Genomic DNA, 12,168 nt, shown 5'->3' with positions numbered 1-12,168 from the left:
ACGTCATGTCACCAGTATGCACGAGGTGGGGGGAGGGGTTCGAGTTGGCGTCTCCCCGCGTCTCGATTATTGACAATATTTTAGTGATATCAATGTCCACATTGATAAGCCACTTCACTGAGCTATCATTTGTGGCCAGGTGGCTTCTAAAAAAAGCTTTTCGTTAAGTGGGCTTTACTTGGTCAGATAAAAATAGTTTAGCTGTATTTGTATGTATTTTTAAGTTATTTGTTTACCTTTCCTATAATTTGTATTGTTGTTGTAACATTCTAACCTGCCTCTACTGAACATCTGTGAAAAAAGAGCTTCATATCTCATCGGATTCCTCCAGGATAAAATAAACATTCTGATTCTGAAATGGTTAATTCAGTGGTTGAGTGGGTGGTTATGTTTGAGTGAGTTAATTGAGTGGGTGGTTGAGTGTTAATTGAGTGGTGGTTGTGGTTGAGTGAGTTAATTGAGTGGGTGGTTGAGTGTTAATTGAGTGGTGGTTGTGGTTGAGTGGGTGGTTATGTTTGAGTGAGTTAATTGAGTGGGTGGTTGAGTGTTAATTGAGTGGTGGTTGTGGTTGAGTGGGTGGTTATGTTTGAGTGAGTTAATTGAGTGGGTGGTTGAGTGTTAATTGAGTGGTGGTTGTGGTTGAGTGGGTGGTTATGTTTGAGTGAGTTAATTGAGTGGGTGGTTGAGTGTTAATTGAGTGGTGGTTGTGGTTGAGTGGGTGGTTATGTTTGAGTGAGTTAATTGAGTGGGTGGTTGAGTGTTAATTGAGTGGTGGTTGTGGTTGAGTGGGTGGTTATGTTTGAGTGAGTTAATTGAGTGGGTGGTTGAGTGTTAATTGAGTGGTGGTTGTGGTTGAGTGGGTGGTTATGTTTGAGTGAGTTAATTGAGTGGTGGTTGTGGTTGAGTGAGTTAATTGAGTGGGTGGTTATGTTTGAGTGAGTTAATTGAGTGGTGGTTGTGGTTGAGTGAGTTAATTGAGTGGGTGGTTATGTTTGAGTGAGTTAATTGAGTGGTGGTTGTGGTTGAGTGAGTTAATTGAGTGGGTGGTTATGTTTGAGTGAGTTAATTGAGTGGTGGTTGTGGTTGAGTGAGTTAATTGAGTGGTGGTTGTGGTTGAGTGAGTTAATTGAGTGGGTGGTTATGTTTGAGTGAGTTAATTGAGTGGTGGTTGTGGTTGAGTGAGTTAATTGAGTGGTGGTTGTGGTTGAGTGAGTTAATTGAGTGGGTGGTTATGTTTGAGTGAGTTAATTGAGTGGTGGTTGTGGTTGAGTGAGTTAATTGAGTGGGTGGTTATGTTTGAGTGAGTTAATTGAGTGGTGGTTGTGGTTGAGTGAGTTAATTGAGTGGTGGTTGTGGTTGAGTGAGTTAATTGAGTGGGTGGTTATGTTTGAGTGAGTTAATTGAGTGGTGGTTGTGGTTGAGTGAGTTAATTGAGTGGGTGGTTATGTTTGAGTGAGTTAATTGAGTGGTGGTTGTGGTTGAGTGAGTTAATTGAGTGGGTGGTTATGTTTGAGTGAGTTAATTGAGTGGTGGTTGTGGTTGAGTGAGTTAATTGAGTGGGTGGTTATGTTTGAGTGAGTTAATTGAGTGGTGGTTGTGGTTTAGTGAGTTAATTGAGTGGGTGGTTGTGTTTGAGTGAGTTAATTGAGTGGTGGTTGTGGTTGAGTGAGTTAATTGAGTGGTGGTTGTGGTTGAGTGAGTTAATTGAGTGGGTGGTTATGTTTGAGTGAGTTAATTGAGTGGTGGTTGTGGTTGAGTGAGTTAATTGAGTGGGTGGTTATGTTTGAGTGAGTTAATTGAGTGGTGGTTGTGGTTGAGTGAGTTAATTGAGTGGTGGTTGTGGTTGAGTGAGTTAATTGAGTGGGTGGTTATGTTTGAGTGAGTTAATTGAGTGGTGGTTGTGGTTGAGTGAGTTAATTGAGTGGGTGGTTATGTTTGAGTGAGTTAATTGAGTGGTGGTTGTGGTTGAGTGAGTTAATTGAGTGGGTGGTTATGTTTGAGTGAGTTAATTGAGTGGTGGTTGTGGTTGAGTGAGTTAATTGAGTGGGTGGTTGTGTTTGAGTGAGTTAATTGAGTGGTGGTTGTGGTTGAGTGAGTTAATTGAGTGGTGGTTGTGGTTGAGTGAGTTAATTGAGTGGGTGGTTATGTTTGAGTGAGTTAATTGAGTGGTGGTTGTGGTTGAGTGAGTTAATTGAGTGGGTGGTTATGTTTGAGTGAGTTAATTGAGTGGTGGTTGTGGTTGAGTGAGTTAATTGAGTGGGTGGTTATGTTTGAGTGAGTTAATTGAGTGGTGGTTGTGGTTGAGTGAGTTAATTGAGTGGGTGGTTGTTCGAGTGCAGCAGCGAGGTGCACGAGGTCCATCGCAGGACAGCGAGAGATGGCGACGACTTTGCAAGGCCATAATCCAGCAGTGGATTGACCATTTCTCGATCCTGCTGCTGATGTTGATGGCGTACGGGTTCACTGCCGCTCTCATGGGGACCGAGCAGAGGGCGAGCGGGGGGGTGGAGGTGGCCACGTGGGGGGGGGGGGGGTGGTGGAGGTGGCCACGGGGGTGGTGGAGGTGGCCACGGGGGGTGGTGGAGGTGGCCACGGGGGGTGGTGGAGGTGGCCATGTGGGGGGGGGGGTGGTGGTGGAGGTGGCCACGGGGGGGGGTGGAGGTGGCCACGGGGGTGGTGGAGGTGGCCACGGGGGGTGGTGGAGGTGGCCACGGGGGGTGGTGGGGGTGGCCACGGGGGGGGGGGGGGGGTGGCGGCCACGGGGGGGGGGGGGGGTGGCGGTGGCCACGTGGGGGCGCTCTCGGCCCTGCGACGCCTTCTCCCCCCTCCCCAGCCTTGCCCCCCCCCCAGCCTTGGCCTGCTCCTCAGAACCGACTGCTACCTGGTCCCTGGCGCTCGCTCGACCCTCACCGAACCCTCTCCTCCTCGCCAGGAGCCGTAGGCCACGCTCGAGACGAGCGCAGCAGCCGCGGCCCCGCAGCAGCCGCTCGCCCCGAGATCGAACCCCGAGGCTCTCTCCTCGGAGGTCACCCGCGCCGAGCGCGGCCATGCGGCGGCTGCTGCTGCTGCGGTTGCGTCCGGGAGGCCGCGGCCTTCCCGCCCTGGGCCCCCTACGGCTCCCCACCCTGGGCCTCCCCGCGACCCGGGCCGCGGCGAGCGGCGAGCATCGTGAGGCGAGGAGCGCGGCGCAGGTGACTACAGTGATCAGAGTGAGGGATCAGTGGCTACAGTGAGTGATCGATAACTACAGTGAGTGATCAATAACTACAGTGAGTGATCAATGACCACAGTGAGTGATCAGTGGCTACAGTGAGTGATCGATAACTACAGTGAGTGATCAATAACTACAGTTAGTGATCAATGACCACAGTGAGTGATCGATGACTACAGTGAGTGATCAATGACCACAGTGAGTGATCGATGACTACAGTGAGTGATCAATAACTACAGTGAGTGATCAATGACTACAGTGAGGGATCAGTGGCTACAGTGAGTGATCGATGACCACAGTGAGTGATCGATGACTACAGTGAATGATCAATAACTACAGTGAGTGATCGATGACTACAGTGAGTGATCAATGACCACAGTGAGTGATCAATAACTACAGTGAGTGATCAATAATTACAGTGAATGATCGATAACTACAGTGAGTGATCAATAACTACAGTGAGTGATCAATGACCAGAGTGAGTGATCAATAACTACAGTGAGTGATCAATAACTACAGTGAGTGATCAGTGACCACAGTGAGTGATCAATAACTACAGTGAGTGATCAATAACTACAGTGCGTGATCAGTGAATGAGTGATCGATGACTACAGTGAGTGATCAATGACTACAGTGAGTGATCAGTGAGTGAGTGATCAGAGTGAGTGACCAGACGAGTGGGAATGAGTTTGTGACTCACTCCTAGTGACTATTCACTGGGTGACTACTAAATGACTGCACTGACGGGGTGACTGCACTCCCTTGCAGTGCCTTGGTTATCTCGGAGTGAATCTTCACTCAAAGCTTTCGTGGCGGCAGGAATTCATTCTTTGGGTCTTTCGATGACGCCTGCTTGTGTTGTGATCGAAATGTCGCAGCTTTTTGTTGTTTTCTTTCAACCTATCTACGTGACTTTACCGAAAGACCCGAAGAATGTAACTCGGAGTGACACGACTGCCCTGGCATGAACGCACACACATGGTGACTAGACGAACTCGGAGTGAACTCCACTCCTCTGGCATGTCTACAAAATGATGTGCCCGACATGAGCGACTCTGCCCCCCCCTCCCGGCATCACCTCACCGGCCCTCTCTCATACCCAGCCGCCCTCGGAGCCCGAGCGGGACTGGGTAGGTCCCCCGGACCGGGACTCGAACCTGCGTCCCGTGCGCGTGGGGAGACGACCCGCCGAGTCGCCGCTGGAGCTGCAGCTGCGCGAGCTGCGTGGAGACACCGAGGCGTGGAGCCACCACTTCTGGAGCGATCAGAACCTGACCTTTAGCCGGGTAAAGGCTGGCGTGGGAGAGGATTATGTGACCCCATCCCCCCATCCCCCCCTCCTTCGGGGGTCTAACATAGCTGGGTTTGGACATATAGCAGGGGACGAGGTCACGAGTGTGTGTCAGAAGTGGTGAGATCAATTAATACTGGTAGGACCCTCCTGATTACACCAACTCACAGGGGATTATTGTGTCTGTCTGTCCGTCGTGCAGGGAGGGGCTGGGTGGGGAGGGAGGGGCTGGGTGGGGAGAGAGGGGAGGGTGGGGCTGGGTGGGGAGGGGCAGGGTGGGGAGGGGCTGGGTGGGGAGGGGCTGGGTGGGAAGGGGAGGGTGGGGAGGGGCTGGGTGGGGAGGGTGGGGAGGGGCTGGGTGGGGAGGGGGTGGTCACCCCGTGGTGCCCTTATAAAACTCAACGTTTAACCTACTCACGCCGGCTTGTGCCCGCCCTCACAGTCGGGCATATTTGCGGAATACACCACGCCGCCGTTGACCCTGGCCATTGACCGAGCAACCAACGTTCCTACCAACTCCCTCCGCAGGAATGTGTTTTGTCACGTTTTGAGCCAGCTGGCCAGGACTGGGCAAAGACTAAACTTAATTTTTTTTTGTATTTTACTTGTTAAGGCCCACTCAGCTATGTAGCTCTTTTTTAAAGGCAACCTGGCCGCACATGATATTTCAACGAAGTGGCTTATGTCGAAATTTATAGCGTGTTGATTCTAAATGTGGAGGGAAAAACCAGGGGACCCAGAGAAAAATCCATGCGACAACAAGAAAAACACGCAAACTCCAAATATACAGGCATCAGGGTTGGGATTGAACCCAGGACCTCCTCCATACCAGGCGAGGTAGTTAACATCTCGCCACTGTGGCACTCCTAAGACGTTGTCCACTTTCCACCCAGGCAAACCGAGAGCACAGATTTAGGCGTTTCTTAACTCATCACTTAAACAACAAATAGTGTATCTTCTATATCAATAAAAACCTTAATCTGTATGTCTCAAAAAGCTATTGAATACTTCCCGACAAGGTAGAAAGCTCAATTTTGGTACACATGTATTATTTAGGACTCAAACAACAGGAACAATCAGAAAATCTGAGATTGTTAATTTATGGCCCCCAAATCTCGATTGTAAGTGCCTCATAAACATGTTTGTGCATGGTATCATTCAGAAACCATTCAAAATATAAGATTGCGGGTTTTTTTATTTAATAAGAGGGTTAACTGGCAAATAAAAATAAAGCGAGAACCATTGGGGTTCTATCTTTTATTGTTTTTGAGATATTTCGGATTCAAGCGGTTTTGAACAAAAAAATCTGCATTTTTTTAATGTTCAAATCTGAATAATTTGAAAACGGTAGAAGATAGGGGCTTCCTTTCATAGAGGATTACGTAAAAACAAATTTGTTCTTTCTTATAAAAGTAGAATGGAATCTTTAAATTGAGCGGTTTCCGATGGGTACGTCTTTAAATGTAAGAAGTTTAATCAAATCAACAATTTTGTTCGTGTAAATATTACAAAATTTTAAGTAGTTGTTCATGACTGATCGTATAAAAAAAAATCATATCATGTTCATTATTATATTTTTAGAAAAATTTTACCTGGAGAAGGCAGTCTTTTATTATCTAGTATTTAAAAACGCACGAAATTAAAAAGCAAGTCGTGCAACGGTTAGCGCACTGCGCTCCGAACCCTGCGACCCAAGTCGATTTCCACTCACGGCCAACACCAGTGACGATTATCTGCATCTGTCCTGGGCCTCCCCTAGGTCTACTCAACCTCAAACGAGTACCTGTTGCAATGTGTAAACACCGCCACTGGGGAGACAAAAGCGGCCGGGCATGGTGCTGGCCACCCGCCCCCTCGTGTGCCGAGCCGGCCTTCGTAGGCGTTGCTCCCCAACAACACTTGCCCCTACAGTCTGTTCAGGCTATAGGGGGGGAGGGCATCTTTGTGTTTGATGCGGTGTGAGGTCAGCTGTGAGATGTGAGCAGCATTGCTCCACCTGTGCCCACACCACCCATGCCCACGCCTGTGCCCACACCACTTGTGCCCACGCAGGAGAAGCAGCAGTTCATCGTGAAGCGTCTGCGCGATAAAGGGCTGGGGACTCACGATGAGGACGGTGAGTCCCGGCCCCACCCCCTCCCAGGGATTCATCTCCCACTGGAACATTTTGCAGGTCGCCGTGTAGACTGGAGTTGGCATGTGACCGGTAGCCGCAGCCTGGAGTGAAAGGTGTACTGGATATGGTGTGCGCCTGATGCCGAAATATATTATGGGTCGTGAACGTGGATAGACCCAAGGTGGATTGTCAATGTACATGGGACGTGTGCTGGCCGGGTCGATGTGTGTGTGTGTGTGTGTAGATGGGAGGTGTGCTGGCTGGGTCGGTGTGTGTGTGTGTGTAGATGGGAGGTGTGTGTGTGTAGATGGGAGGTGTGCTGGCTGGATTGGTGTGTGTGTGTGTAGATGGGAGGTGTGTGTGTGTAGATGGGAGGTGTGCTGGCTGGGTCGGTGTGTGTGTGTGTAGATGGGAGGTGTGTGTGTGTAGATGGGAGGTGTGCTGGCTGGGTCGGTGTGTGTGTGTAGATGGGTGCTGTGCTGGCTGGATTGGTGTGTGTGTGTGTGTGTAGATGGGAGGTGTGTGTGTGTGTGTAGATGGGAGGTGTGCTGGCCGGGTTGAGCTGTTCTGGCAGGCTCGTGAAGTTTAAACAAGCTCGAAATTGTGCCGTGGATAGGAAAAGGAGGAGATGAGTATTTGAGCAGGAAATCACTTGGATTTTATTTGACTTGTCTGCGCATAGATCGTCATATGAGCGATGGTGAGATTCGTACGATTCCTGCGTGTAGGTTCCAAGAGGAGTCTGAGCGTGGAGGAGATGGCAGAATTCTACAAAGGCTTTCTGGATGACAACTACACCAAGCACCTCAACTATAACAAGTGCGTGCCCTCGTGTGCGAGTGCCACGCGCGGTTGTACACGCGTGTTGACATGTCAACATTGCGTCACCATGGTGAGACAGCCCATGGTGATGGATGTTGATGGCAAGTTGAGGGAGTGTTTGGTGGTTATGCAGGGAGCCTCATGCGTGTGTGTGTGTGCCCCTGCAAGGAGTGTTGTGTGTGTGTGTGTGCATTCCTGCAGGGAGTGTTGTGTGTGTGAATTCCTGCAGGGAAGTGTTGTGTGTGAATTCCTGCAGGAAGTGTGTGTGTGTGTGTGAATTCCTGCAGGGAGTGTTGTGTGTGTGTGTGTGCATTCCTGCAAGGAGTGTTGTGTGTGTGTGTGCTCCTGCAGGGAGTGTTGTGTGTGAGTGTGTGCATTCCTGCAGGAAGTGTTGTGTGTGTGTGCGCATTCCTGCAAGGAGTGTTGTGTGTGTGTGTGCTCCTGCAGGGAGTGTTGTGTGTGTGTGTGTGCATTCCTGCAGGGAGTGTTGTGTGTGTGTGTGTGCATTCCTGCAGGGAGTGTTGTGTGTGTGTGCTCCTGCAGGAAGTGTTGTGTGTGTGTGTGCTCCTGCAGGGAGTGTTGTGTGTGTGTGTGTTCCCCTGCAGGGAGTGTTGTGTGTGTTTGTGTGCTCCGGCAAGGAGTGTTGTGTGTGTGTGTGCCCCTGCAGGGAGTGTTGTGTGTGTGTGTGTGCTCCTGCAGGAAGTGTTGTGTGTGTGTGTGTATTCCTGCAGGGAGTGTTGTGTGTGTGTGTGTGCATTCTTGCAGGGAGTGTTGTGTGTGTGTGTGCTCCTGCAGGGAGTGTTGTGTGTGTGTGTGTGTGCCCCTGCAGGGAGTGTTGTGTGTGTTTGTGTGCTCCTGCAGGAAGTGTTGTGCGAGCTCCTGAAGGGAGTCGTGTGTTGTGGCGTGCGTGTTCTCCTGCAGGGAGTGGTACCGCAGGAACTTCACCATGACGTGGATGATGGGTCGCGTGGCCGTGCTCCGAGCCTGGAGGTTTGTGCTGAGTGGCGGTCGCCCCCGGTGACCTCGCGACTCCCCGTGCGGTGGCTGTAGTCACTGCTGGCTACTGGGAGGAAGTAGCCGCCGCCCGTGTCTCCCGGCTGACGTGGTCGCCGCGCGGAGACCGTGTCCGGAGCCGGCGATCCGTGCGCATCGTGCCTGTGGCTCGGCTCTGGGCACAGCAACCACAACAACCATTTTACAATAATTTGAAAGTATGTTGCGTGTATGCGGCAAGTTGGTAAAATGTCGTGAGAGCGGCCTTTGTCATCGCCGCTCTGCCTGCATACGTGCTTGTTTCTGTATTCTCCCGATGGCCTCCGTGTGAAAATTGCGAGAGTTAAAAAAAATTGAATTTGTCGGCGTTTTCAGATGCAATTTCCGTAAATTGCGCTATGCGAAAAAAATGAGATCTTTTTGTAAACATTTTTTTTTCTAAAGTCGCATTTCAAGACACTTTACAAGAATGAACAAAAACTACCTCGGGGTAGCAGGCGGAGGGGGTGGAGGGGGAGGGGCGGTCAAGGCAGGGAAATCATCTAAGAGAGAGGAGAGATGGCAACACTGCGGCACAGCAAGCAGGGCCCAGCACCAACAACAACAACAAAAACATTGACAACAAGCGACGGCGTGGGCAGCCAGGACAGCTCCAACGAGTCTCAGGCTCATCCTGGAGGAAACTGGGGGTCCAGGCGATGCCCGCGGACGCTGCACACTGCCGGAAGTAAACGCAAGTTTGGATGTGCGGGATGGTGACCTCACGGTGTGTCCCGCGTGTTGCGAACGAGTTGCGAGCCGGAGTTTCCTTTGCATAAAATAAAGACCTATTCGTCTCGAGCCGTTGCCGTTGCCGTGGGTGTTGCCACTCCACGTGACATCGCATATCACCCCACCCCCGTTTCGTCAGCCACTGCCACCAATCATTGCCCTTGCACCTAATCGTCACCCTCTTTCGTCACCGCACATTGTCACCCTTTGTCACCGCCTGTCGTTGCCCTCTGTCAACGCGCCCCGCTCACCGTGAACTCTGGCGGCGCAAGCTGTCCGCGTGTTCGGGTTTAAACCGATGGGAGGGGGGAAGGTGGCCACCACCTTGCGTCCGTGCGCCTCTACCGATCACGGCCAGGGTCACCCGGGAGTCGGGAATTCGCTTGGGCAGCCAAATGGCGCAGCTTTAAAGCGCTCACGCGCTAACGCACGCACGGGTGAGATGTGTAGTGCGTGTATTAGGATCCTCGGAGGGCAATTTTGACCTTGCGACCAAAATAGACGTCTGCAATTGAATCTGGCGGGGAACGATCAGAGTCGGAGCTGCGGCAGCAGCAGCGACTCGGGTGTCGCTCACGGGGGTCGGGGTGAGGGTGGAGTGGGGGGGGGGATCGTACGTGGCAGGTAGCCTCGTACGCCTGGCCGGCGTCTGCAGCTGCAGGAAGAGTAGTCGAATGGAGGAATAAAAGTCCGGCCAAATCCGGAACCTCGGCTCACGCGAAATTTGCACGGAGCCGGACAGCGGTTGGGCAATAAAATATGCACGGTGAGACTGCGTCGTAATTGTGAGGTGTTTTTGATGGTTTGTTTTTACTGGGCGAAAGGTGACATCTCATCTCAATCATTCAAAGGGCACCCCCCCCCCCCCTCCTGCAGTGGCAGCCGTCCCTGTGCGACACAGGTTGACTCAGCAGCTCGCCTGCCAAGTGGGAAATCATCTGCCAGTCGCGGGCGATGAGGACTAATGTGGGATCCCATTCGAGTCGTTTGCAGGTAAAACATGTGTTTTTGTATTTGCACGCTAACGCCGAGTACGCAATGTTCTTGCCGAAATTAAGCGGACGACGCACAGTCTCGCAGTTATTTTTAAATCCTTTATATTAAGTTCACTTGTTTGCGCGCTTACGACCGTGCAAATCTTTCGGTCGTTTTTTAACCCACTTCCCGTGATCCAATCGAGCTGACATTTTGCACACAGACTCGTTGTGCGTGACAATTTATTTTCGTGAAAATTTTTTTCCAAAATTTTCCACTTTTTAGGAAATTTTTATTTTCATATTTGATTTAAAATACCAATGTGATAAAAATGAAACTCTTACTCAAGAAAAACAGAAATGAATAATAAAATAAAACCGATGCCACGCATATAAAGGATTTATAGTGAAAAACCTTGTTTTTACGGGTTAATTTTTTCATAATTAAGCCACCCGCACAGGTATTTTCCACGGCGGCCTGCCAGGTTTGAATGTCGAGCCTCTCGCAACAGGCGCGCTGTGACGCGCCAGTGCTGGCCCACGTCCCACCGCCCCCTACGCAACACGAGTTGACGTGAATGTGTTTAACCAGAACAGAGCTCGGGGCGACGAGGATGTTACAAGCCTCGCTGGCAAGAGCGACCTGGATCACGGACATGGCAAAAAAAAAATCGAAATTAATTCAATAGACACGACAACCAGTGCGTGCCACGGGTCAAATTCGCACGCAGATGGACAGCAGCGATGCATATAGAGACATTCCTCCTGCTCGTCAACAGAACTTATAAACACGTTTAATAAAACAATGTTTAATTAAATAAAACATTATTATTTTCAAACCGCTACGTGCATATGGTAATCCAGCCAGGATGTATTGTCTACGGTACATGCACGTGAAGGTTCAACTCGTCCTGTAGACAATACTCCATGGGTGTGGGGATTTTCTCTATATCACAGATTTCTCTCAAATCTCTGGCGCCTCTCCAGGGTCCCGAGTGAGCTCACGAGGAAGGGGGGCGCGCGGTGTGGGGGAGGGCGCAGGGTTGGGGGGGCGCGGGGTTGGGGGGGGGGGCGCGGGGTTGGGGGGGGCGGGGTTGGGGGGGGGCGCGGGGTCGGGAGGGTGCAAACGCTCGTTTTTTGGGAAGAAATCGACGCACAGCGCCAAGTCGCTCGTCTGTGCGGACGTCCGCGATACGGCAGGAAGGACGCGGCATGGAGCCTCTCGAGAGGCAGGCAGGTTGTAGCGGCTGCCCTGTGGCAGACCTGTGGCAGCGGCTGCCCAGTGTGACGATCCACATGAGCGGCGACGTGAAGAGAGCGCACAAATCGGCTGTGTGAGCAACAAAAATCTAACTAGAAAACTATAGACAGACATACAAGCAGACAGACATCACAACGGCACACAGAGAGAGGACACAAATCGGCACAAAGAGATGGTCGTTTCTGTGACGGTCCCTTAAATATAGAGAGGAGGGGGAGGGGACGGGGGGAGGGAGAGGGCGGGGAGATCAATGGGTGCACGCCAACGTACTCCTATTGTAAGTGAGATGATAGACGCGGCACGGGAGGCAAACCTGAAAATTAGGACAAACGCGGCACGGGAGGCAAGCCTGAAAATTAGGAGACAATCACACGAAAATTAAATAACCTAGTAAATTATCGAAATGTGATGTAATACAACACAGAAAGTCGGTTAACACACAACGCATAGCCTGGTTTATTACGTGTTTCAAAATTTGCTAAGTTAGAATTTTAAGTGTGAAATTTCAAGGAGAGGACACAGGCAGAGAGAACAAATAGCCAGAAAGAAAAAAGGATAAGTTTAAAACTTCCCCGTAGAAGTGGTTCAATCTTAATTTGGGAGCTTTCGTGACTGCAGGAATTATTCTTTGGTTCTTTTCGGTTAAGTCACGTTTAAGGGACCGTCACAGAAACGACCATCTCTTTGTGCCGATTTGTGTCCTCTCTCTGTGTGCCGTTGTGATGTCTG

General features: G+C 50.7%; 1 protein-coding gene across 1 annotated transcript; it reads left to right on the top strand.

Annotated features, from left to right (window-relative positions):
- The first annotated feature begins 2,835 nt into the window (after positions 1 to 2,835).
- COA8 (cytochrome c oxidase assembly factor 8) lies at positions 2,836 to 8,926 on the top strand. The gene is made up of 5 exons (XM_078864450.1): positions 2,836 to 3,191; positions 4,315 to 4,497; positions 6,555 to 6,618; positions 7,347 to 7,437; positions 8,362 to 8,926. Exons 1-5 carry the CDS (start codon positions 3,048 to 3,050, stop codon positions 8,459 to 8,461), a joined length of 582 nt encoding a protein of 193 aa, XP_078720576.1. The 5' UTR covers positions 2,836 to 3,047; the 3' UTR covers positions 8,462 to 8,926.
- Positions 8,927 to 12,168: the final 3,242 nt, after the last annotated feature.

Source organism: Lampetra fluviatilis, chromosome 18 (assembly GCF_964198595.1).
Source record: "Lampetra fluviatilis chromosome 18, kcLamFluv1.1, whole genome shotgun sequence".
NCBI classification, from domain to species: Eukaryota; Metazoa; Chordata; class Hyperoartia; order Petromyzontiformes; family Petromyzontidae; genus Lampetra; species Lampetra fluviatilis.
Note: the sequence above shows the minus strand (reverse complement) of the source record. Positions and strands in the feature narration are given on the sequence as shown.

Excerpts from the sequence above, each read along its gene's own strand:
- COA8 (XM_078864450.1), top strand. The coding sequence starts at position 3,048 with ATGCGGCGGCTGCTGCTGCTGCGGTTGCGTCCGGGAGGCCGCGGCCTT. Across the intron at positions 4,498-6,554 it reads AGAACCTGACCTTTAGCCGG|GAGAAGCAGCAGTTCATCGT; the intron begins GTAAAGGCTGGC and ends GTGCCCACGCAG. Across the intron at positions 6,619-7,346 it reads GGGGACTCACGATGAGGACG|GTTCCAAGAGGAGTCTGAGC; the intron begins GTGAGTCCCGGC and ends TCCTGCGTGTAG.